Source organism: Meriones unguiculatus, chromosome 21 (assembly GCF_030254825.1).
Source record: "Meriones unguiculatus strain TT.TT164.6M chromosome 21, Bangor_MerUng_6.1, whole genome shotgun sequence".
NCBI classification, from domain to species: Eukaryota; Metazoa; Chordata; class Mammalia; order Rodentia; family Muridae; genus Meriones; species Meriones unguiculatus.
This window is the reverse complement of record NC_083368.1, coordinates 56,621,904-56,647,128: the sequence shown is the minus strand read 5'-3', so window position 1 is coordinate 56,647,128 and position 25,225 is coordinate 56,621,904. Positions and strand designations below refer to the sequence as shown.

The window sequence follows — 25,225 nt, the reverse complement described above, 5'->3', positions numbered from 1 at the left end:
TCTCCGGCCCCCCCTCTCCCTACCACTCCCCCCCACACTGGAATAAAACTTCCGTTCTAATACTGAGCTGTGGGTTTCTTTTTATGAGAAAAAATAAGCTAGGAATTTTTTTACATGTGCTTTTATTTTGTGTAAGTGGAGTGATGCTGGAGGCTGGAGGGAGCCTGCTCTCTCTCTCGCCGCCTGCTCTGTTTCGGCACCTATGGTTGAGGCTGCAGCAAGTACCTTTACCTGCTAAACCATCTCCACAGCCCAAACTGGATTTTTTAAAAATTAGATGGAGCCAAACCTAGATCTGGCCGATGCTAGTGATAAAAAATTCCTGTTCATTCTTCTGGAATAATTTTACAGCAAAGGAAAGCGCTAGTTACCAATCATTCTAGGTGATAAGGAAGATAAAGTTAAATTACAGGATATCTGAACTTAGCCTGACAGATGTGTGACTCCTGGGCAATGCAAGTGTTTGCTCTAACACTAGAAGATGCTGCACTGGGGTTTTGTTTTGGTTTGAAGTCAGGTCTCGGGGATCCAGACTGCTTGAACTTGCTGCATAGTTGAGGATGACCTTGAACTTCTGATTCTCTGGCCTTCAGCTCCTGTGTATTGGGATGAATAAGAGCATCCGAGGTAACTGGCCTCACGCTCTGTTGTTTCAGAAACCTTTCCAATCATGTGTTTGTGTCGTCAGCTCTATGTTTGTGACTGTGTATCTCCGTCTCATCTCACCTCAGGCTACATCACAATTTCCCCAAACAACCAAAAAACTATTATTTCACCTGGTTTATGGGAGCCAGCGCCCTGCCCGGGAGCTCACCTTCCCTTTTCTTTATCCAGTAGAGCCTCTTCCTTAGGGCGTGACTAGTGAAAGCCTGGGAGAGAAGTCCTGCAGGGCACCCCACTTTCTGGCTTTACCCGTTGCTTCCTCGTGGTGATATTTAGGTTAGTTCTCCAGCCACAAACTTGTTATTAAACAGAAATTATAGCCAAAGAGTTTTAAAACTCAAGACAGATATTTCTTTTAAAATTAAAACAGTCACAATTTCTTAGTAAAGACCTGCCTTCTCCCCTCAACTAATGCCAAGGAAAACACCCAAGTGACTGTAAATCAGTACAGAAATTATTTCAGAAAACAGGAGAAAATATTTGACAAGAACCTTTGGTACTTTGGTAGAAATTAAATATAATATGAACAAAGAAGAATGGAACCAGAATAAGACGGGAAGAGAAAAGGAAGAAAACATGAAAGAAAAACTTTAAATTCTTGATGTCACACAGGAGCTACATCTCACGTAATAGAAGAGTGAGTCAGTGATAAGGATGACAAACTTGGGAACACCCCACAGAGGCCATGAGGAGCTGAGGGGACACAGGGAGCAGAGCGACATCAGCCAGTATGACAGACCTGAGAACACCCCACAGAGGCCACACAGGGAGCGAGGGACAGCCAGTGTGACAGCTACGGACCTGCATGGCGGAAAACACTTTCTGAAACAAAACAAAAACCCACTTGATATGGAGACACCAGCACTTACCATATTCCCAGGAGACCAGATAAAACTAGAGAGGCAAGAAACACCTAAATTACTGGACTAGAAAGAGAAGCATCCTACGAAAATATCAGAGGGACGAGGCGGGCGGGGCTGCACTGAGCGTGGAGACAGGAGGGCCTCGGACTTCACAGGCTTTAGATGTCACAGTGGAACAGAGGAGAGAAGAATGCGGCTCCAGAATTCTCTAGCCAGCCTGAGGTTCATTCAACTGTAACCGTAGCGAAAAAAAACAAATCTTAGAACATTCAACACATTCAAGCAAACGAACAAATGAGATAATTGAATTAACCATCTTCTTAACAGTGTAGTTTTAAAATGTGGATACGAGCCAGGCAGTGGTACACACGCCTTTGATCCCAGCACTCAGCAGGCAGAGGCAGGCCTCTCTCTCTCTCAAAGTTCAAGGCCAGCCTGACTACAGTAAAACCCTGTCTTGAAAAAAACAAAATATAACAAAGAAACAAAATGTGGACATAAAAGATAAAATTAGAAATAAAGAGATAAATAGTTACCAAAGAGGAATAGAATATTATTTTGGAGATAGCCAAAGCAGCCCCTGTATCTAGTGAGTAAACAAACCACAATTTTAAATTTTCTCTTACAAAGGTAGGTAGCTCAAAGCTGGTACATTGTCTATGTCATGTGGCTTTCACCTCTCTGCCCCAGAGTGGCTGCACTGGCTCCTATTATCTCACCAGTCAGAATGCAAGCGAGAAGAGGGAAAGAAAAGGAAGCACACACATTCCTTTTACGGGGATGACCTAGAAATGGCATAATCACTTTTGTCACATTCTATTGGCCAGAATTCAGACACATGGCCATACCCACCTACAGGGAAGGTTGGGAATGGAGCTAGGAGCCCACCAAGGACTGGGGATGTGATTATCTAAGGATGAAGGACAGTTTCGAGCAATTAGCCCCTGTGAAGAAAGCGCGTCACAGAATGACACCTGACACACACACTAAGAGCATAACAGTGTTTACTTTTGTTTACTTGTCACAGGGTCTCATTATGTAGCCCAGGCTGGCCTTGAACCTGAGATCTGCTTGCCACAACCTCACCAATGTTAGGGTTATAGGTGCACAACAATTTATTTATGTGTATGTGTGTGCCTGTGTGAACTGGAGTAAATTTATGTACGCAGATGCCCAGGAAGGCCAGAGAGCAGCGGACCCCCTGGAGCTCGAGGTACAGGCAGTTTCGAGCTGCCTGACTGACATGGGTGCTGTCATCTGCAACAGCTCCTAACCTTTGAGACATCTCCTCAGCCCCTGCTTTATTTGATTTAGTGTTTGCTTTTTTGGCTTTGTTTTCTCCATTTGGTTTCAAAAGTACACAAGGCCCCAAAACTCGGAGCAAGTTTTTGTTTTTAAACAAAATTTGTTCTTACAAAGTTTAAGATCGGCAGCATTGGATATGAAAATTTTAGATACAGAATATGAAGCTGAAACTATGGATACTCTACAACTGTGAGGTGTCAAGATGTTTTTTTGTTTTGTTTTTTAGCACAACTGTACCACTAAAACCCACAATTAGGGACAATAATACATCAACCAGTGAATTGGGGTTTCCTTTTTTTAAATTTTTTTTTTTATGTGCATTGGTGTTTTGCCTGCATATATGTCTCTGCAGGGTGTCAGGTCCCCTGGAACTGGAGTTACAGACTGTTGTGAGCTGCCATGTGGGTGCTGGGAATTGAACCCTGGTCCTCATGGCTTGCTTAGCCTGTTTTGTTCTAGAATCCAGGACCATCAGCCCAGGGACAGCACCACCCACAATGGGCTGCGCCCTCCCTCATCAATCACTGATTTGATGCCCTACAGGCTCAGCTAGAGCCCAATCCTACGGAAGCATTTTCTCAGCTGAGCCTCCCCCTTCCCTGAAGACTCTGGCTTGTGTTGAGCTACCATGAAACTAGCCAGCACAGTCACTATTGTTAAATTAATAAGATGTTTGGGCCTGGCAGGAGCCACTGAGGGACCTACATGCCACGATGTTGTGAAATGTGTGGGAGGAGTTTGCAGTTTATAGGACGAGTTAGCGATTCCATAGTCTCCTCTTACTGGGTTCCTATTTCCTGGGCCTTCTCTGGGAAGACGAGCAGAGAGAGGGGCCGTAAAGAGGCCAGGCTTCTTCTGCCTTTCTCCCTGGTAAGGGCAACAGCAGGGCTGCATGTGCTAGAGCCAGGGGCTGGCTCAGACACTGGCAGAAACCGAGTCGCAGGCGTGAAGGGTGGAGGCGATCAGGACCCCCGCCCCACCAGCCGTGACTCAGCCTGTGCCGCTGGAGACTGATCCCCACGGCCCACCTTTCTCTCGGCTGCTTAGCCCAGCAGTGGCCACTGTCCCTGCTGTCTGCTGGGCTTGGAGAATCACCAGTGCCCAGGGCTCAGTCCTCACTGGGATCTGTGCTCACCCGACTTACTAACCTTGTCATTTGTGGCATATATATATATATATATATATATGTATATATACATATACATAGATATATGCGTATGTACATTTGCGTAATAGTGGAAGCATCTTGCCATTTGGGACTCTTGACGGTAGATGTGGACACACTGAAAAATGCCAAGTCCAGGGCTGGTGAAATGACTCAGCAGGTAAAGGCATTTGCCACGCAAGCTTGACAACCTGCGTTTGATCTCCCCAACTCACAAAGTGGGAGGAGACAGCTGGTTCCCGCAAGTCGTCCTGCTGCATTATCATGCGCTCACTCACACACACACACACACACACACACACACACACACACACGCCTAGAATGATGGTGCACACCTTGATCCCAGAGCTTGGGAGGCAGAAGGGGGAGGCAGAGGCAGGCAGATCTCTGAGTTCAATGCTAGCCTAGTCTACATAGCAAGTTCCAGGTCACCCAGAGCGACATAGTAAGACCCTGTCACAAAGCAGAGAACAACGAAAACCAAACGTACACAATGAATATGTGTTTTCAAAGAACGACAAGCACCTGCAGCTACACTGTCCACGCGTGGGTGTGTAGGAATCCCATGACGCCACCCACTACTCCCGTATTGCCCGCGTCCTTGATTGGCAGCCAGGGGAGGGACGGAAATTCCTTTTATTCTTTGTCAGGGCAATGTGCTTGAAGACTTTAAGGAGCAAGAAAACTGTGACACAAACCACCTGTCGCCCTGTATCTCAGCAGAAGACGGGGTGCCGTCAGCTCTTCTGGCGATTGTTAGCACCCCAGCGCTGTGTTTTGAGTGTAGTTCAAAATTTAATTTTAGTGACATTTAATAAAAACCAGTATCTGTGTCTGCAGCAAGACAAAGAAGTAGATTTATTTATTCTAAGTTAGGTGAGACTCACAGACGGCGTGTGCTTGTTTCCGTTCAAGCCATCACCCCCATAAGTTGGTGGTCTTAGTCTTAATAATCCTGAATGCTCATTTTGTTTATATTTTACTACGAGTGTGTGTGTGTGTGTGTGTGCACGCGCACACACGTGCGCGAGGGTCAGAGCACAGCTGTCAGTTCTGCACTCTCCAGCCACCATGTGAGTCTCAGGGATTAATTAGGCTCACGCTGTCAGGTAAGTAGCTTTACCCACTGAGCCCTCTCAGCCTTTAAACACTCCCGTTAAATGATGAGGCCTTACCACTCAATGTGCCGTTTCTGTCTTTGTAGCCCCGGGCTTTGAATTTCCCAGCCTGGCCCCTGTGGTCTGTTTCTGCAAGTCAGTGGCCTAAGGGTCTCCTGCGAACCTTGGGTGGTGGAGCCTGGCTCAGAACAGCCCCTCAGCCTGCACTAGGCCTGACCTGCCGCCCACAACCCTCTCTACTGCTTCCTCACCACCAGGGGAGTCTTTACAATCCTCTGCTTTTTCCCTACAGATGTCCAAAAGCAACTGTGAAACTTTAATTTCTGTGGCCAAGTTAAAGGGGGTTTATCTTGATGTTATTCCTTGAGGGCATTTGCTCTTCTCTGGATTCTACCTCAGAACCCAGCGAGGCACCCTTACTTTGCTCTGGAAACTGTTTCTGCCAATGCCCTGTCCTGGAGGCTATTGACTCTAGATGACGATGTTTTGTTACTTCTCTTTTTCACCTGCCATGTTTATTGGCCTTTAAATGCTTTACTCATCTCTCCTGTGGTGTTATTTTCATTCAAGGAATAGATACTAGAAAATCATTTTCCAGGAGAAGCCAGGACTGAAGCCTTCCCTGTCTTTGGGAAGACAGCGTTTAAAACGGCCAGAACTGGTGACAGCAGAAATGCATTTGCCTGACCTCCTGCAGCTGGGTTTCTGGTGGGAACCAGGCACCAGGGGACAGACAAGTGAGTAAGTCACAGATGGCCGGCGAACGGCCATCTGCTGCACAGCCTCCCTTGCCTGGGAATGGAATGGCTTCTGGGCTGTAGGCACGGGAAGGAACAGGCCAACCCAAGCCAGGGGAGAGAGAGGGGTCACTGACCCAGGGGGCTGGAGCAGTCAAAACCTCCTAGAGCAGGAGGAAAGGACAACTCCTTTCCATTCCCCTGGGGCTCTCCTTCCTGGCCTGACTGTCCGGCAAACTACATGGAAACTCACAGATCTGCCAGGAGACAGGAAGGTCCATCCATCCAGGGGAGACAGTTTTAATCCTCACCTTCCTTCCCTTCCCCACATGCTTGCCACTCACCTGCAGATGCTGGTGCCTTGGTTTAAATGTTTATTTGTTGTTCGCAGTATTTTACAAATAGTTGCAAATTTGGCACACTCATGAATTATGGTTCACTTCTCTACATCTTTTTCGCCTTAGAGTCTCTCGTTTGCTTGTTCTTAATCCTGATTTTTGACATGCCTGTAGGTTCAAAGCACCTCGCAAGCACGCAGCCCATCAGTGAAGAACCATCTGCAGAGGTCTGAGCTACCTACTCCCGCCCCAGCATCCTGCATGTTCCTTCACTCAGTCCCAGCACAGTCACGGCGCTGCCATTTTGGAAAGCTCTTCCATTATGGTTGAACAGTGCCGAGTATCAAAATTACAGTCACTTGGTTTTTAGAACCAAAGTAACTTGTTTTTTTTCTGGATTCTTGCTCTCCTCACCCAGCACGACCGCCCCAGAGACAGCCGGACTGAAGGCACATGGGCTCCCCATCGGTCACGTGACACAGAGTCTGCATTCTGCCCCTGAACCTTATAGGAAAGGACTTCCGCGCTGTGCCTCACGGGCCGGAACTCTTCCTCAGACCCCCACGCTGGCTGGCTGTGTATGTGTCAACACCTCTCCTAAGACACCTTACTCAGTGTCCTGGACTCCAAACCTGAAACCTTTCGGAGCCCAGCCCTCTGCTCAGTCTGTTTCTCCCCCTCCTCCACCACTTCCTCCCAGACCCCTCCTTCCTTCTCTGTGACCCTTGGGGAAGGGGTATCACGCCAGTGCACACGCTTAGATAAGCTCTCTGCCACTGCGCTAGCTCAGTCCTCCTCCACCTACTCTTCCTGCTCTTTTAAAATTTACCGGTGGATTGCCTGTGTGGTGCTTGCTCTTGAACACAGGACCTCGTGCATGACAGACAAGTGCTTTGCCATTGAGCTACCGCTCTAGGCCGTTTTCTTCAGTTTTAGTTGATTATCTCAAATCTGTTGTCACAACAACAGAAAGCAAATAGCACAGGTTATAGGAAATTTTTCCATTCCTTGCACATGTGGAGTTGAGAAGCAAGGGCGGCAATGATGGCCCCGAGGGGGGAAATCGCCCTGGAAAGCAAAGCTGGCTGTGATGGTGCACATCTGTACCAGCGAGCTGCGTCTGGGAGGCTGAAGCAGGAAGGTCGTTAGGGACACTGTTTCAAAACAACAAAAGTCAGAGGCTGGAGGCAGATGTCGCTAGTTTGGGCGCCGCTTGCCCTGAGCAGTGGTTCTCAGCCTGAGGGTGGAGAGGGTCACCGAAGACCCTCAGTAGACACAGACATTCATACTAGCAAGGAAAATAACTGTACGGTGGGTGTCATCAGAGCAGGAGGGACCGTATAAGCGGAGGCGGCCTTAGGAAGGCTGGGAAGCGCCAGCTGAGAGGAATGTCATACTTCGGCTGAATGAGGCGGAGACCTCAGCCAACGGAAGGGGACACACAAGCAAAAACATCCGGGATTTGAGGCTGAAAGGCCTCCCTGCTAGAAAACTCTAATAAGGAACTGGTCTCCTGGCAACATTTGTAGAGATCCATTTGCTGTGTTTTATGGGTGTGAATGTTTTACCTGCATGTATGCATGTGCGCCGCATACAAGTCGGATCCCCAAGAAGGTCGGAGCCCCTGGAACTGGGTTAGACATGGTTGTTGGCCACTGTGTGGATGCTGAACCCTGATTCTTGACCAGAAGCCTGGGCCATCTCTCCAGGCCCCCTTACAGCTTTTAAATTACGCCCATAGAAACAAACACAGGCTGAATATTATCTGAAATTGGTGAGAACAAAGTCTTACATGTTTGGGAACATTCTGGGCTGGGGTTACAGCGCAGTCAGTCGAGTACTTCCTTGGTGTGCTCGGAGCCCTGGTTCTCATCTCTAGCCCAGCACAATGTGCTGGCTCATGCCTGTAACCCCAACACTTGGAAGGCTGAGGCAGGAGGATTGCTGTGAATTCAAGGCTGCATAGTGAGTTCCAGGCCAGCCTGGTTTACGGAGAGAGCCTATCTAAAAACAACAACAGTGCATTGTTTTAAAATACAGGTGTTACGTAAGAGAGTGTTTCACTACTATAAATGGCAAATAATGTGTCTCCGGCTTCGGACGTTGTAGACAGGATTCCAAGGGTGCCAAAGAGTAACAAGGCATGAATGACGGCTTCATGGAGACATCCCACAATCCCTTGGTTCCTCTGACGGTTAACTTTCATGGCAAAACACCCAGCAGAAACAGTTGGTGAGAAGGAAGAATTATTTGGGCTGTTCTAGAATCTAATTCCGCCACGGGGAAGGGAGTTCGGGGAGGCAGGAAGGCAGGGAGGCAAGGTGTGAACCGGGGGCCTGGAATAATCTTCAAAGACCTGTCCTTTATAGCTGACTATGCCAACGAGGCCCCACATCCAGAAGTTTCCCTGTCCTCAGCAGCCCCTCCAGGCTGAGGATATGGTTGGGTCAGCAAGTTGTTCTGTCCCTGAAATCTCAGGGCTTCGGAGGCAGAGGCAGGAGGAGCATGCCTGACACTCACCCACCTGTCGGTCTAGTTAACTGGTCAGCCCCAAATGTAGTGGCGAGACCTTGTCTCAAAATAAACAAAAACAAACAAAAAAATAAGATGGAGCGCAGGCAAGACGGATCAGACGGTAAAGGCTGCTGTTGCAGAAGCTTGAGGACCCGGGTTCAAGCCCTGGCTATCAGGAGGGAAGGAGAGAACTGACTCTTGAAAGGTGTCCTCATTCTTGCACAGAATAACACTAAATAAACCTTAAACACAGAGCGGGAAAGCTACAGAAGAGGACACTGGATCAGAACTCTGGCCTTCACACAGATGCTTGCACCCTTCATGCATGAGATGGTTCAGAATTAGACAAGGGGGTAGAATGGGTCAAAGACAGTTTAGTCCATCAGCTCAGCAAATCGAGAGTACCAGCCTCCAGCTATCCATTGTCCTGCCCCAGGCTACAAAAAGGGTGAAACAAGGGCCATACCTCACAGGCTGCACGCTGACTGAAAGCCCAGGGTTAAGGACTTGACGTTTGCTTGCTGCTTGCTTGTTTGTTTTACCCCAAACAGTAACCAAACTTGTTCCCTTCCGGGAAGAGAAGAAAACCATAAGATAATTATCCTAGAGCACTGACTTCCTTAATTTTCTATCTGATTAGCCGCTAGAACAGTTATGGTTGGAGACCTTGAAATCTGGCCTACTTAGCAAAGCCTAGGAAAGTCTCAAAGCCCATGGTGGTGGATCTTGTTACAGTCCAGAACTTAGGAGGCTTAGGAGTGCGTTTCATTAGCTCCTGTTTAAAACCAACCCAGGCTCCGGGGTGAGACCTTGCCTCAAAAATAGGGGTGTGGTGTGATGGGGCTGGCAAAGGCGGTGGCACACACCTTTAATCCCAGCACTTGGGAGACACAGGCAGGTAGATCTCTATTGACAGAGCCTGAAGTCAGCCTGGTCTACTCAGGGTGTTCTAGGCCAAACAGAGTTACCTAAAGAGACTGACTAAAAAATAATAATAATAATAATAAATACAATAAATAATATAAACATAAAATAAAATAATTTACAGAAGTATACATTAAGTAAATAAAAATCCCACTTGTTTTCCACCAGAGAACAGAGTCAAACTACATCAGAATTCCATTCCTCTATTTGTTCCTTTGCAACAACTTCAGTTTCCCTTGGGAAAACCATTCAGCCTACTGCAGCATTTGACCAGATGGCCAAACAGCTACCTTTCCCTGACTCCCCAGTGGTGCCTTGGTGTCACATTCTGACTCCCTGGGCCCCCAGTGTTGCCCTGGTGTCACACTGTGAAAGACCCTTTGATTGTCCCTTTGGTTTTGTGATGGCTAAAGAAACTCCATTTTATGCTGGGCATCCTAGCACAGCCATATCTAAGAGGAACAGCAAAAGTCAAGAAGCCAGCACAGCTGCTTGACAAAGATCCAGCCAAGCTGAGCCTAGTGACACAAATGCTATGGCTCAGTCTCCCACTTTTTGACCTTGATCTCCATATGTCCCATGCTTGGGAGGCTTTTATTATTTGTACAACTTAGGACTGTTGGACTGATGGAATTACTTACGAATCATTTATGCCTTCTTCCATGAGTTCTACTTCTAAGCTTCCCCAGGAAAGCCCTGAGCACACTACCCCTCCTCGTTTTAGGGAGATATTCTTATCTAGCCCTGCTTGAAGGTCTTCCTTATGCCCTGGAGGTTGTGATTCAAATAAAGATGCCAGAGACCTCTTTGCGAGGCTCCGGCTTCAGGATAGGCTCGGAACATCTGCCCCTGCCCTTACTCAGGAACAAGATAACCAGAACAAAGTAAAACAAAAAGGTAAACAATATTGGGAGTGCTGGAGAGGTTGGCAGAAGAGCAAATTAAAAGCCTCTTCCTTCTACAGAGAATGGTGTGCATAAATGATAAAAGAATGAAGAAGTGAGACCTTCCATTCCTAGAAAAGTCAGCCCATACAGGTCTCTGCCACCCAGGAGCAAAAGACTACCAGGGTCAGACACATGCATTTTACAAATTTATAAAATATAAACATTGCATTATGCCAAAAACTGAATAACTGCAGCACCTTAGGCTGAATATTTTTCCTGACCTTATGACAATTAGTACTCTGACTATTAAAAGTTATTAATGGGACATAACAATCTTCCCAGGCTGGCTTGGAGCTGTCTGTCTAGTGCCCCTGAAACCCCAAGAACTACCAGCTGAAAACAGGCTGCCATCCTTTGGCAAAATATGCCTTTGAAGCTACAAGATGGTTGAAAGTTGGGTTGCGGGGTTGATGAGGGAAAACGATTGTAAAAGTTAATTCTGTTCTGTCATGGTTTATCAATGATGACTAAACTTACGACCAAGAGGAAGTTGAAACGTGTCCAGGGTCAAAAATGATATGATCTGTGTATTGGAACAACATGCATCTGTCCCTGCCTGCTGAGTTCTGTATAAATAAAAAAGCACTCTGACTGCCGTCAGTCAGGCTGTAAAAGTCCTTTCTCTCACTGTGCCCGACTCCTTATCTCCTCTCCTGGACGCCCAGGCTGGGCCTGCCAGCAGCGTCCATCTTTGTACCCACTGGCCATTTATATCACACTCCAGTCCCTGAAAGATAAGTTTCCAGTTACCCTGACTCAGCGACCCCCACCCAGAAATGCACAGCTGTGCCCATGTACTTGTTGGGATCTGACTATCTGCATTTTTTTTCTTCTGTAACTTGCTTATGCAGACACCCAAAGATTGAGTTTCCTTAACCACTTATTTGGCAGAACAAACTAGTTTTTGCTTGCTTGTGTAGATACTGAAGCTCTTCTTGTGGGTTTCCCTTTTAAAAATCCTTCCCTCAATCTCCTTCTCATGGCAATCTTAAATTTGGTCCAGAGAGCATTAGTCCTGCTAGCAGCTAATCAATAAATCTTTTAATTATAATTGGATTGCATCTATGGTCATTTCCCAGGGGTTAAAAACTCCTTAACAGTTGTGCAAGCCAACCCACATCCTTCCAGCAAATTCCTTTTGGTTTCAGTGAGAGCTAGCTTCTCTTTCTTTCTTATCTCCCCCAACCCCCCGGGTTTTGGAGACAGGGTTTCTCTGTGTAACAGCCCTGTATCCCAGACTTGCTTTGCAGACCAGGCTGGCCTTGAACTCACAGAGATCCACTTGCTTGTGCTTCCTGAGTGGTGGGATCACAGGCCTGACCCACTGTACCCAGCTGCTAGCCTCTCTTTCAAGTATTGATTCCAAAATGGCATTTGTTCTTACAGCTCGTTGTTCCGCTCAGGAGATAGACATGGAAGAAATAGCTACAATATGGTTAGGAATGGTATAATCCAGTGCAAGTGTGGACCACACTCGTCACAGAGAAGGGCACCAGGACGGACCAGTCTCTCGGGAGGCCCAGGGAAGGCAAGGAGGTATGTATCCGGTGGAGGGAACGTGTCTGAAATGCCTTAGCAATACTTAAGACCATGCAAACTTAGGAACACAACAAGGCCCTTGGCACGATGGATGGGTAAGATTCCGGGGAGACTGCAGCAAACAGCCTGTGGCTGTCACTGGGTCTAGTCATTTCACATCAGAGTTTGGTTTTATGAAGAAGGCGCTCTGGCAGCTATGTCTATAATGCTTCAAAAATGACGTCAGGAGTGTGGAAGGAGACTGGACTGGGGAAAGATCACAGGCGCATCCAAAGGGTGGGGTGTGGCCAAGGACCCGGCATGCACCTGTGAGTCCAGAACCTGCAGAGCAGAAGCAGGTTGAAGCAGATCTGTCACATAGCAAGTTTCAAGAGAACTAGGGCTATAGAGAAGGACCCTGTCAAAAACAAACATACAAATGTAAGCTTTGGAATCAGACAGACTGTGGTAAAACTCCAGCTACTTGCTCCCTCTGTGTCCTCTGATAATCGCCTTCATCATTCACAGAACGTGCTGATGAGAATCTGCTTCCGGCGTGAGTGAACTTTGTAAAACCCTAACAGAGAATTTACATAGAGTGAGTGCCCAGTGGTGTCAGCTGTTAACTTCATGCTGCTTTGAGCCTTTCACCAATGGTATTAGCACAACAGCTCAAGTGAGAACTGACAGGAACTTAGACCCGGGCAGTAGGGAGCTGGGAAGCCGTGGAAGTGGGGATGGAAGCTGAGCGTGTAACAGAGTGGAGATAGGCCTTCTTTAAGCGTGTGTAAACACAGGGTGCCATGATTTGTCTCCACAAGGCGACTTTGAGAGTTAGATATTATATAGTCACAGTGACACGGAACGGGCACACTTTGGGGAGCAGGGTCCCACTTCGTCCAGTCTCTCTCGGGGCCGGAGCAGGTGCGCAGCCTACTTGATAGCAAATCCATCTGCCCCTAGCTTACTTCTGTTGCTTTGATAAGCACGTGACCGAAAGCAACGTGGGGAGAACACAGTTGATTTCAGCCCACACTTTATGGCCAAGTCTATCACCAAGCAGAGCCAAATCAGGAGCTGAAGCAGAGGCCACAGAGAAGTGCTATGCACCAGCTTGCTCAGCTTTCTTACACGGACCTGCCCAAGGGTGGCCCTACCCACAGCGGGCCACCCATCAATCATTAAACAATAAAACGCCCCATAGAAAAATTTGTAAAGTGCACCACAAGCCAATGTGATGGAGGCGTTTTTCTCATTTGTGGTTCCCATGTCCCATGTGACTCTAGCTTGTCACGGTAACAAGAAACCAACCAGCACAATGTCCAAAGAAAAGCTGTTTTCCTTGTACTTCTCATGGAGGCGAAAAGAAGGCCACAAACAGTGAATGCTGTCTCAGCATCCTGTACAACTCACCTTGCCAGGATTTAGTCCTCAGATCAGCCACTCCTGCCCGGGAAGGGGACAGCCACGTTCTTCCTCCTGCCATCACACAAGAAGCAGGCCATCCAGCTTTTACCTGGGGACTGAGTGGCACAAATGTCATGTAAACATTAACAGCCTTCCCTTTGCCTTTAAAATACAGTTCAGTAAAGCTCTCTCCAAGGACAGGAAACTTGTTTTCTCTTGCTCCGCCTGACGAGCTCAATAGCACAAGCCGATCAGACAGAGGAGCACTAACTACTTGCTGGGTATTACGGGGATACGTTCTGAGTGAATCTTCCTAATTGTCTGGAAAGCAGGAGCAGCTTTGGTTTCCCCTACATAACTGGGGAATATTTGCCCAGAGGCGTGCAAAGATACAAGATTTTCCAGTTTGCTTTTACTAGGCGCTGGTGGGCAGCAGCCAAGCAGTCAGAACTTCTTTGATGGGAGTCACCACCACCCTTCCCAGAAGCCTCCTCTCCATTAGTAACTGGCCAAGTGTGTGCTATTGGCCTTTTACCCTGACACAGGGAGTTGAAAGTTGAACCCTCCATTTCTTGAGATGGGCGAGGTTATCTCCGAGCTGGTCACCATCATTCTCAGGATGTCTGTAAGGATGCCCTGCCTCTGTGACCTACCATCTCCTTGACAAAGGTAGTTAGGTCTGGCCCAGAGGCCCTTTCCTTTGCGCTGGATAGCCCTGGCTTGGCTTAGATGTTTCAGGCTTTCCATCCGGCAGTTGGTAGCTTCTTTTAGAGGTGAGAGAGAAGGCCACGATTTTTAATTAATTTAAATTTCCATGACTGTTTAATTCAAGCAAGCTAGCTATATGTAGACGAGGGGCTGGCCTCCTCTCTGGGTTTCAGAGAGCAGCCCCTCCCTGGCTTTTGGAGTCCTTTTATGGGGAAGGGTTGGGGTTGAGAGAATACAGCTGTGGAGACGACTGGCTGTTAGCGCCTGGACAGAAGAGTGGGGGAGGGGGCTCGGGGCTGCCTGTGGGGTGGAGAAGTGAAGAATCATCCTTTGCAAGGGGAGCCATCGCAGGTGCTCAGGAGTTTAGCAAGCCGAAGGGCTGGGGCTATAAGGTTACAGGGTCAGCACAGGTTGCGAACCGAGGTTGGCAGGATGCCAGAGGTTTAGGAAGCAGAAAGTATCCCTGTAAGGCATGGACTCTTAATAGCAATGTGTAACAATGTGGCTCCTTAACAAGAGTGTGGCTCCGCTTCCGGCTTCCGCTCCACACCTTCCTTCCTGTTTACTGTTCTGAGGAGTGAGCAGGGCTTTCTGGCCAGTCTTTCCCGGCTGCCCAGACCCTACCCCCAAACACAACCTGTAGCAGAGAGGACTGGATTGGAGGTTTATTGGTGGAAGTGGAGGAGCATCTTGGCGTAAGCACCATCTCATCCCTCTTGCGGTTAGCCGGCCCACAGCGGGAAGCAGCATTAGAGGAGGCAGAACAAGCGTAGAGAAGACAGGCCTGACACCCGTTCACGCCTTACGTTAGGGTCCCAGAAAGTTCTCTCCTAGGGAGCTGGCCACGGGAGCCTGCAGGTAGTTCTCATTTGAGTCCTCTTGTTCCCAGAGGCTGTGTCTCAGACTGGCTCTCATGGGCATATTAATTGAAGAGACCATCAGCAGGGGAGCCCTGCAGCTGCTGCAGTTGTCCCTTTCTGTATTCAAGGGTCTGCGGGAGTCCAGAGACGTGCAGGTCATAGAGAGCAACAGAAAAGACATCGTTAAAAGCCATGTGAGTGTCAAACAATGGCTCAGCTGTCAAGAGTGCTTGCTACTCTTCCAGAGGGTCCGAGTTCGGTGCCCAGTACCTACATGGCATTAAACTGTCAATGACTCCAGTTCTAGGAGGTCTAGAACTGCAGGTACTGCGGGCAAAATGCCCATGCACATTAAATGCCCATACACATTAAAAAAAAGTCCTGCTTCAATGAACTATTTTTTTTTAAAGGCTGCAGTGGTTAAGAGCACATATTTCTCTGCTGGAGGACCTGAGTTCCAGGCCAGCTAGCGTTACAAGTGAGACTTTGTCTCAGAAGAAAACAACCCAGGCAGAGCCTGGCGGCCTAAGCCTTTACTCCCAGCGCTGAAGAGGCAGACAGAGCTCTGGGAGTTCAAAGCTAACTTGGTCTACAACAGTGAGTTCCAAGCCAACCAAGAGTTAAATAGTGAGACGCTGTTTCAAAAGCAAAAGCAAAACCAACCAACCAAAAAAAAAAAAATTAAAAAATCCAAAATAAACAGGAGACATGTTATTGGTGCTCCTGTAATCTGGTACTTGGAGGCAGTAGAGGTCAGTAGTTCAAGGGCATCTCCTGTCTCAAACAACAACAACATTCCAAATAAATAACCGGAAACTCCAAAGAGGAAAGTCAACTTTAGCCATGAGAAAATGGAGAGAAAAGGTGATGAAAAGAATAATTAAAATTTTTATTATTTTACGTGTGTGTGTGTTTTATGTATGTCTGTTCACCACTTGCATGCCTGGTGCCTGAGGAGGCCAGAAGAGCCTGTCAGAGCCTCTGAAACTAGAGTTACAGACAGTTGTGTGGCTGCCCTGTGGGTCTGGGAATTGAGCCTGAGCCCTCTGGAAGTGCTCTTAACCAAAGAACCAAACTCCAGATCTGAGGAAAGGAAGTTTTTGGGAAGCTGAGGCAGGAGCATTACAGCGAGTTCAAGTCTATTCAGAGCTACAGAGTGAAACCCTGAGCCAAACAAAACAGACAAACGAGCAAACAAAACAAAGCGAAGGGGGTGAGACTGGGGTGTAGTCAGTGGACAGAGCAGTGTTGCCCAGCACCCAGGAAAGCCCGGGTTCCACTCTAGCACGTGGGAGGTGGAGGCAAGTGATTCAGGAGGTCTCCCGGGGTGACAAGAAACTTGTGGGGGAGGGGAGGGGGGAAGGGAGAGGCAAAGGGAGAGGAAGGGAGGGAAAGAGAAAAGAGGAGAGGAAAGAAAGGAAAGGCTAGGAGGAGAAGAAGGAAGAAAAGGAGGACAGAGGAGGGAAAGGAGAGAAGGAGAGGAGAGGAAAGGACAGGAGAGGAGGGGAGGGGAGGGGAGGGGAGGGGAGGGGAGGAGAGGCGGCCCAGGTCAATGGTATCCAGAAGGTATGAGCAGGCATCAGGCATTTTAACTTCAAAAGTGAGGCTTTTTTTTTTGCAATCTGAAAGGAACTTTTCTATTCTAAAAGGTGCTGTGTGCTATAGGAACTGTCCAGAGAGGCAGCTTTTAGAATGGAACAACAACAAAAAAACACCTCCCACTGGAAAAAAAATCACAAAGAGATTTAAAAAAACAAATTATGGGTTGATGATGGCCTACAGCGTACACTTGCCTTGCTGGGGGTTTGGTCTCTGGCTGCTTGTTAGTTGAAACTTGGAACTAGGAGGGGTCTTTGGTCACTGTCTATTCACACAGGAGGTAGGGGAGGCAGTGCAGAGGCTGGCCCGAGCGGCGGCCTTTGTGAGCTGGCATTAGCCAGTCAGTAGCTATCATTTCTTGGAATAATTAACTCATCTTCCACTCCTTTTACTGCCTATCTGCCATATGGAAACAGTGGAGTTTATCTATGGAATGAATGTCCAGTTGCCCGGATGCCACAGAACCTGTTTTCCAACATAAACTTGCAACCCAAGTTTAAGGGACAAAGGCAGGTGGCTGGCTATCTAGAATGAAAAGAACTAGATTGAGTCTTAGGGTCTGAGCTTAGGCTAGGGCGAGGGATATGGGAGCTGACGTCACAGGGCTCACCTGTCTCCTACAGGCTGGTGTCTTTTTGAGAGTCCTAAGAGGCCGCTGCTGGTACACTCAGCTGCCAGCAGCATTGCGGTCTCGCTGGTCTGGGAGGATGACGGGGGGCTGCTTGCAGGCTGTGCAGGGAGATGCAAGTCAGAGGCCTGCTGCCAACAGAGCACCCTGCCCTCCCGGCGGCACGGCTTCAGCCCAAGGAGATGCAAGTCAGAGCCCTGCTGCCAACAAGATGTCAGCAACAGCCCAAGGGCTTGCTCTATAAGCATTAAGTCACAGAATTGTTGGGCCAGTAATTGGGGGAGCAGTACCCCTTGGATGTGGTGCTATCCAGGGGGTATGGACCCTAGAGACACTGATCTCCAAAACCGGTGATTACCAAAACTCAGACCTTAATGAAGGCAGAAAAAGAGTTCAGTTTTAGATCTCAAATTTGGAGCAATCTCTGTCACGCTTTCTGCCTGTGCTTCTGCCCTAGGAAGGCCCAGGAACAGCTCCTAGCCGCAGGGGTTCAGTGTAGTGTGTGTGCTTGTGGTCCCAGCACGTGAGAGGCTAAGGTGAGGAGGAGAGCTGAAAGGGTGAGCTGCGCCGTGGCTGCACAGTGAATTCCAGCCCAGCCTGAGCTACGCAGGGAGACCTGAGTCACAAGAGCGCACGCGCACAGCAAAAGAAGGATGAGGAAATATAAAGGGGCGGTGGCTCAGCGATAGGATAACACTCCAGCACCCGGCCTGCTGGAGGCCCCTCTCCACCCACAGCGAGGGGGGAAGCCGTGGGTACTGAGACAGAGAGGTCTTGAGTTTGAGGCCAGCCTGGGCTATGCAACAAGACCCCATCTTTACAAAAATGCAAAGAGAATGAAAGTCTACAAATGTCCATGTGGCTGTGCTGAAGTTTGCTGAAAACCAGAGATGTCACCTCATTAAGGGGCCTTCAGATGTGTTCCGTCGTGGTGAGAAAGTGATGCGTGGGTGAGGGAAGTGCCCACGAGAGAATATGTGTATATATGTATACATGTATGTACACATACATATTAGTATCAACAACACTGTGTTCAGTGTACATGCTTGTCTCTAAGCTCCGTGGGGATCGGTTCCAGGATTCCCCCTCCAATATAAAAGTCCGCTGCACTCAAGTCTCTTATTTGCAATGGCACAGCCTTCACACATGCCTCACGAATCACAATGCTACTGAAATAGCTGCTCTGCCATCCTGAAAAACCCTGGGAGAGCAGGGTTTTTCCCTGACTATCCCTGGTCCAAGGATTCGTGGATCCGGGACCCGCACATATGACAGGCCAAGCATCATTTGCATGTGGGAACATGTCCATGTGAGGATGACTGCACACGTGGAGACAGTTTGTTTATTCTCTGCAGACCTGCGGGCGCCCTCACTTACTGTTGTTTCGGTGGAGGAGTTGGGGATCTTGGGTACCAGGCAGTGAGTGAACTGGATCCTCGGGTCTTTGGTGGTGATGGACAGGCCTTGCTGCAGGATCTTCACCAGGCGGATCCAGAACTGGAACACGGCCTCCGGGTGCTTCTCGTGGAGCCTCAGGTAGTAGAGCTTCTCAGTCACCGTCCTGACCCGGAGGACGCGCTGGCTCCAGTTAAAGATTTGGAGCTCCACGTACTTCAGGGGCAGGATCCTGGGCAGAAGCGGAAATGCGTGTGTCGGCACTTCCCGCTGTGCCTGGAGGCTGCTGGCGGGACAGCTCCTGTGCTGGGGTGGGGGAGCCGCTGGCCCTCTTTATCTGCAGGGGCCTACTTCTTCAGGAAAGACTCACGGGGAGCATGCCTAATGCCAACGCTTGGGGGCTGAGAGCAGGAGTTCAAGTTGAGCCTGGGTTGTGTGACGTCACAAAAAGAGAAATAAAAAGAACCTGCCGGCGTCAGTTACTGCCACTGATGCTAAGTGCTCATAAAGCTTCTGGATGGGGCAAAGGTCAGCATTGTTAACCACTCATTGCAGACTTTACCAGAGGCCTGGAGACATTCTGAGGGTGGGTCGAGAGGTGACTAGGAGATAAACGCACTTGTGCAAGCTTGAGGGCCTGGGTTTGAAGCCTCAAAACCGTGGGGGTTATTGGTTTGCTCTGTTTTTTGTTTTGTAAGAGCCAGGAATTGTCATACAGGCCTGCAACCCCAGGGATGGATGCCAAACAGGCAGATCCTGATTGCTCATTGCCCAGCTGACAGAGCGGCCAGTGTGTTTCAGCTTCAGCAAGGGACCATCTCAAGGGAACGAGAACAGGACAGAACAGTGACATCCAATGCATCTTCTGGCCTTGCTTCCTGACACAACACACACACAGCTTTCACATACCCAACATCACACGCACGTGCGCGCACACGCCCCCCCCCCCCACCACACACAGCACACGCGGCACACACAGACACACACAGCACAGTCACCGTGAGCATGGCACAGTGGTGACCCTCACACTTGAGAGGCTAAGGCAGGAGGATTAAGCTTGTAAAGCCACCCTCCTCTACCGGAGACCCCGTCTCAAGAAAACAAAACCCAAATCAAATGCTCAGGGGTGCTCCAACTTCCTACGTGAGAATTAGAACAAAGATTTTTGGACTCGTTTCTAAGCCTCTCTCCACATCTTTGATCCCTTGGATGAGAACGGCGGTGTCTCCTACATGTCGAGGCTTTGTTCTTCTTGTGTTTTTCCATGATCCTTTGTCTCCACCTCCCAAGATCTTCGATTACGGGTTTGTACTACCATGCTGAAGCCAGGCTCTGTGTGCTGGGAGCACACTCAGCCAACAGAGCCACCTCACTAACCCTTTATCCTTTCCTTTCCTTACATTTAAAAAAAGAACGTGTGTGTGTGTGTGTGCCGCGTGTGCTGTGTGTGGTATGGTGGGGGGGGGGTGTGCACACGCGTGCGTGTGATGTTAGGTGTGTGTGTGAGAATGCCACATGCATATAGGTATCTTTGGAAGCTAAAAGTGTGTGGTCAGAGTTACAGGCGGTGAGCTGCCAGACGTGGGTGCTGGAAGCGGAGCTCACACTTCAGGAGGGGCAGCAGCGCTCACACCCACCAACGTGTCTCCAACACACACCACCATTCTTTGGGTTTTGGTTGGTTGTTTTTGAGACAGGATCACCATGCTGGGATTGGCAGTGTTTTCTCTCTTCTTTCTCTTTCTTTCTTTCTTTCTCTCTTTCTTTTCTTTCTTTCTTTCTTTCTTTCTTTCTTTCTTTCTTTCTCTCTCTTTCTTTTCTTTCTTTCTTTCTTTCTCTTCCTTTCTTCCTTCCTTCCTTCTTTCTTTCTTTTTTTATTTTTTGAGACGGGGTTTCTCTGTGTAGCCTTGGTTGTCCTGGAACTCACTCTGTAGACCAGGCTGGCCTCAAACTCACAGAGATCCACCTGCCTCTGCCTCCCTAGTGCTGGGATTACAGGCGTGTGCCACTATGCCCAGCCAGCAATATCTTTTCTTTTTTTTTTCCAACCTCAGTATCTCATAGTCCTATTTGACTTTGATACCTCCATCTTTGGGCTGGCAGATGGCTCCAAGGTTTAGGTGCTTGTTGTTACCTCTGGCAGCTTGAGTTCAAGCCACAGAACCCACACAGCAGAAGGAGAGACACAACTCCCATAGGTTAGAGGTGGGGAGAAAAAAAAAAAGGCAAACATTTCAGTAGCTCTTGTCTTAAAAACAAACAAACAAACAAACAAACTTCCATCTTCTCTTTGGAATTTCCCCACATCTACCCTGACAAAATACCAGGAAGCCAAGGTTGGGCTCTCTGTTAGTTCTAGAATAGCCTCGTCTTGAAAAGACAGGGTTACATGGGGAGACCCTGTCTCCAAAAAAACCTAAAAAATAAAATTAAAGGGAAGCCAAGATCCTCAAGCACTGAGCTGGAGACAGGAACAGCGCCTCAGCCTTTGCTGGAAGCATAGTGCTTGTCACAGACACTAAGTAAACCTGCCTTAGGAGACGGTGGACTGAGGGGCGCTCCTGAGGAGAGCACCGCCCTTCCTGTCTGTCCGAAGCCCCCTGATAGAACGTACATACCTGCCATCGGTCCCCGCTCCAGCCCCTCCCTCCAGCCTTCTTTACCTGCTGAGAGTGATGACAGGGGTGCCAGGCGTGCCACAGGTGGAAAGCGGACCGTGAGGCCAGGTGACATTGGCCATCAGGAGGACATTGGGGAGTGGCAAGCAGGGCACGGAAGAGGTTACTCCAAGGATCACAGTGGCAGACTTTTCGTAGGCGTCCATCCAGTGTCCCTGCTTAGTGACCTGGAAATCAGCCCCGGGGACAAGGGTCAGAACCAGACAGCAGCAAGCAGAGGAGGATGCAGACACCAGACAGGCCCCTCAGTCCTGGTGAGCGACAGCACGTCCGGCTGCTGGCCGCTGTCGCTGCTCTCCCCAGACACCCAGACGTAAAGTCTGTGGACAGCAACAAGCTGTGCGGTGCAGCTCTGTGCCCAGAAACACGTGTGTAACTTGGAAACCATACACTAGTCATCTGGGAGTTGAGGCAGGAGAACCAGGAGCTCAGAGTCCTTCTTGGTTTCATATGGAGTTAGAGGGCAGCCGAGGCTTAAAGCAACAAATAACCACACAGCCAGAAAGACGTTTAGAAAGCAAAAAGGCTGAGTGGCCTGGAAAATTTACACTTCCCTCCCTGGGTCAGAGAAACCAGCACAGCTGTTTTTTCTTTCTTTTTCTTTTCTTCTTTTCTTTTCCTTTCTTTTTTTCCCTTTCCTTCCTTCCTTCCTACCTTCCTTCCTTCCTTCCTTCCTTCCTTCCTTCCTTCCTTCCTTCCTTCCTCCCTCCCTCCCTTCCTTTCCTTCTTTTAATTTTTTGGGACAGGGTTTCTCCGTGTAGCCTTGGCTGTCCTGGACTCACTTTGTAGTCCAGTCTGGACTTGAACTCACAGCAATCCACTGCCTCTGCCTCCCCTAGTGCTAGGATTACAGGCGCACACCACCACGCCCGGCTCCCAGCACAGCTTTCCAATGGCCTGGAAGGGTAGGAAGAAAGTTCCACGGGAGGAAGAGTATGGAAATAGCCAGGAAGCTCCATGGAGGGGGCCGGACGTCTTCCCTCAGATGAGGGGGGAGCCAGTTGCAGGGGCTCCGCTGCTTCTCAAAGCACTGGAGGCTGAGGCAGGACAGGGGCAGCGGATACCCAGTGCCGAGGCACGACTCAGCTCCAGGCAGAAGAGCACCAAAGCTGTGGCCATCAGGGAACATAAATTAACACATGCAGAGATGCCTGTTCCCAAGACCAGCGGTGCTCTCCCCGCATTCTAGACTCTGCACAGCCCCGCACTGTGCATCCCATGGGGGAACTGTGGGCAGGGGAAAGCCCAGGGAGGACTGGAATTAATTCCTACCGGCCTGGCCAGGAAGTCTGCAGTCCCCACAAAACAGAGGACTGTAACCGAGGGTAAGTGCTCAAAAAATGCGGGGAACTGGTCACACTCTGGGATGGCCGTGGTGGTGGTGGGGGATAGTGACGTAGAAAACGGGAGAGAGGAAGAGGGGGAACCAGCTGAAGAGTGAATCATTTCAAGTGAAGGTGGTTGTCTCTCAGGTCTCCGGTCACGCAGAGCCCACGATCCCAACAGAGACTCTCAATAGCCTCAACGTTAGATCACGCAGAAGAAAGGCAGCAGAAATCACTGCCAAGAATCACAGAGGGATGACCAGAATCCGAACAGCCGGGCTCGCACCTCACTGCTCCCGCACCCAGGCTGGCCGGTCCATACCCCGGGGACATGGGTGCCTCCCCAGGAGCACTGGGAACACTGAAATGGTGTTCCTGCACTGGTACCACGGTGGGAAGTAGCTGTGAGAGCACAGGTTGAATTCCTAGACCCACCTGCAAAGGTTCCTGCCATCTCCTCTACAACTCCCTGGCACTTCTCCACTTCACTTTGGTGGACCCTGACATCAGCTCCTCCCTTCAGTCCAGTCTCTCCACCTTAACCTTTTTTTAAAAAAGATTTATTTATTTCTTTTATGTATATAAGTGCTTTATCTGCATGTTCACCTGCGGCCAGCAGAGGGCAGCAGATCTCACTATAGAAGGTTATGAGTCACCATGTGGGTGCTGGGAATTGAACTCAGGTCCTCTGGAAGAGCAGCCAGTGCTCTTAACCGCTGAGCCATCTCTCCAGCTCCTCTGCCTGCTCTTAAGCTTTACCAAAACTCAGCAGTGCCCACAAAGAGCAGCAAGGACCCCTGCTGTCCAGCACACCTTTTTCAACTCCCCAAGTCCAGAGAGGATGCCGGGGTGTGTGTGTGTGTGTGTGTGTGTGTGTGTGTAGTCATGCATTGCTGGTCCAAATGGTCTCAGTGCTTGCTTAGAGGACAGAGCTTGCTTAGAGAATAGAGCTTGCTTAGACAATTACCATGGGCTGGAGAGATGGTGCAGAGGTTACTGTTCTTCCAGAGGTCCTGAGTTCAATTCCCAGCAACCACATGGTGGCTCACAACCATCTACAGTGCGATCTGGTGCCCTCTTCTGGCCTGCAAACAGTTACCATTGATAACAGTTTTTGAGGTTCCTTTTCGGGCTAAGGAGACAGCTCAGCCATGAAGAGTGTTTATTGATCTTCAAAGGACCCGAAGCTGTTTCCAGCATGCACCCATGTCAGTCACTGTAACTCCAGCTCCAGGGGATCTGCTGCCCTCTTCTGGCCTCCCAGGGCTCTACACTCATGTGCACAGACACAATTAAAAATAGATAAATCATTTTTAAAAAAACTTTTTTTTTTTGTTTTGGTTTTTTGAGACAGGGTTTCTCTTTGTAGTCTTGGCTGTCCTGGATTCCTGGATTCACTTTGTAGGCTGGCCTGGAATTCCCAGAGATCCACCTGCCTCTGCTTCCCCATTAAGCTCTGAGATCACATGTGTGTGCCATCACAACCGGCTTAAACAAACAAACAAACAAAGAAAAAACCTTTATAAAAGATGCTTTGTTTGGGTGCAATGGCACACACCTTTAACCCCAGCACTCGGGAGGCAGGGGCAGAGCAATCTCTATGAGTTTGAGGCCAGCCTGGTCTATAGAGCTCTAGACCAGCCAAGCTACATTTTTTAAAAAGCTTCTTTCTTGTCCTGGAACACTACCTAACTATTTGCCTGTAGTGTGAAGGAATTCCCTGCAGACTTTGGGGGCTAGAGCCTCAGGTTTGCTCTGGCTTTTGTGCCTCCCACACCCTCAGGTCCATCTCCTAACTAGATGAGAACAGGCCTTGGGAGGGGGAGGCGAAGGAGGTACCTGGATAAAGGTGCTCTCAAACACCACTGAGTCCTTGAACAAGTTGAATTCTGGAGAATGAATTAGTTGACAAAGAAGACCATCTTCCACCCCAAGTTCCACTCCGGGGCCTGGGTCCCTGACCGCAGGAGGGAGGCCCCTAATTTTACTCATTGGTTCTTAAGAAGAATGGGCTGGGGAACATCTCTGGGGCTCCACACAGACCCAGCCCAACTCCAGGGTGTTGGTGGGACCACAGCTCCCCCACCTCCCAGCTCCCGCTTCCTGCTAGCTTGTGGCCGAGCATGTCCTCCAGGCTGGGAGGGCCTGTCGGCTCACAATGGCAGGAGTGACCTCAAGGAAGAGGATGGTTAGCAGCAGGCGAGGGAGACGGGGACAGGAAGGAGAGGACTGCACAGCAGCAGTAAAAGCCCTACATCCCTCAAGCAGGGGGAGAGTGACCTTCCCAACGGCTTGCCAAGACTGGGGGCCAGGCCTCCAGTGAAGGACTCTGGGAAAGTTGCAGGCTTTGATCCTCTGGCATCACTGGAACCCTCACACAAAAGCTCTCTGTAAGTTTAGATTGTTTAGCTGATGTCAGGCGTTGGGGACCCCAGGGTGACGCTGCCAAGCGTGGGTTAGGGGTTCAACTGCTCCACATGAGAGAAAGGAGTCTGTCAGTCCCCTGACCTCCACATGCCCGCTGCTTCATTCG

The 25,225-nt window shown here is 49.2% G+C and overlaps 1 protein-coding gene across 1 annotated transcript; it reads right to left on the bottom strand.

The window, feature by feature from the left end:
* Positions 1 to 60: 60 nt before the first annotated feature.
* Positions 61 to 24,684, bottom strand: Garin1a (golgi associated RAB2 interactor 1A). The gene is made up of 7 exons (XM_021661886.2): positions 24,532 to 24,684; positions 21,353 to 21,534; positions 18,672 to 18,921; positions 17,277 to 17,395; positions 15,014 to 15,198; positions 13,506 to 13,615; positions 61 to 1,758 (listed from the first exon to the last, which is right to left on the bottom strand). The coding sequence occupies exons 1-5, from the start codon at positions 24,682 to 24,684 to the stop codon at positions 15,015 to 15,017; spliced, it is 888 nt and encodes a 295-aa protein (XP_021517561.1). The 3' UTR covers positions 61 to 1,758; positions 13,506 to 13,615; position 15,014.
* Positions 24,685 to 25,225: the final 541 nt, after the last annotated feature.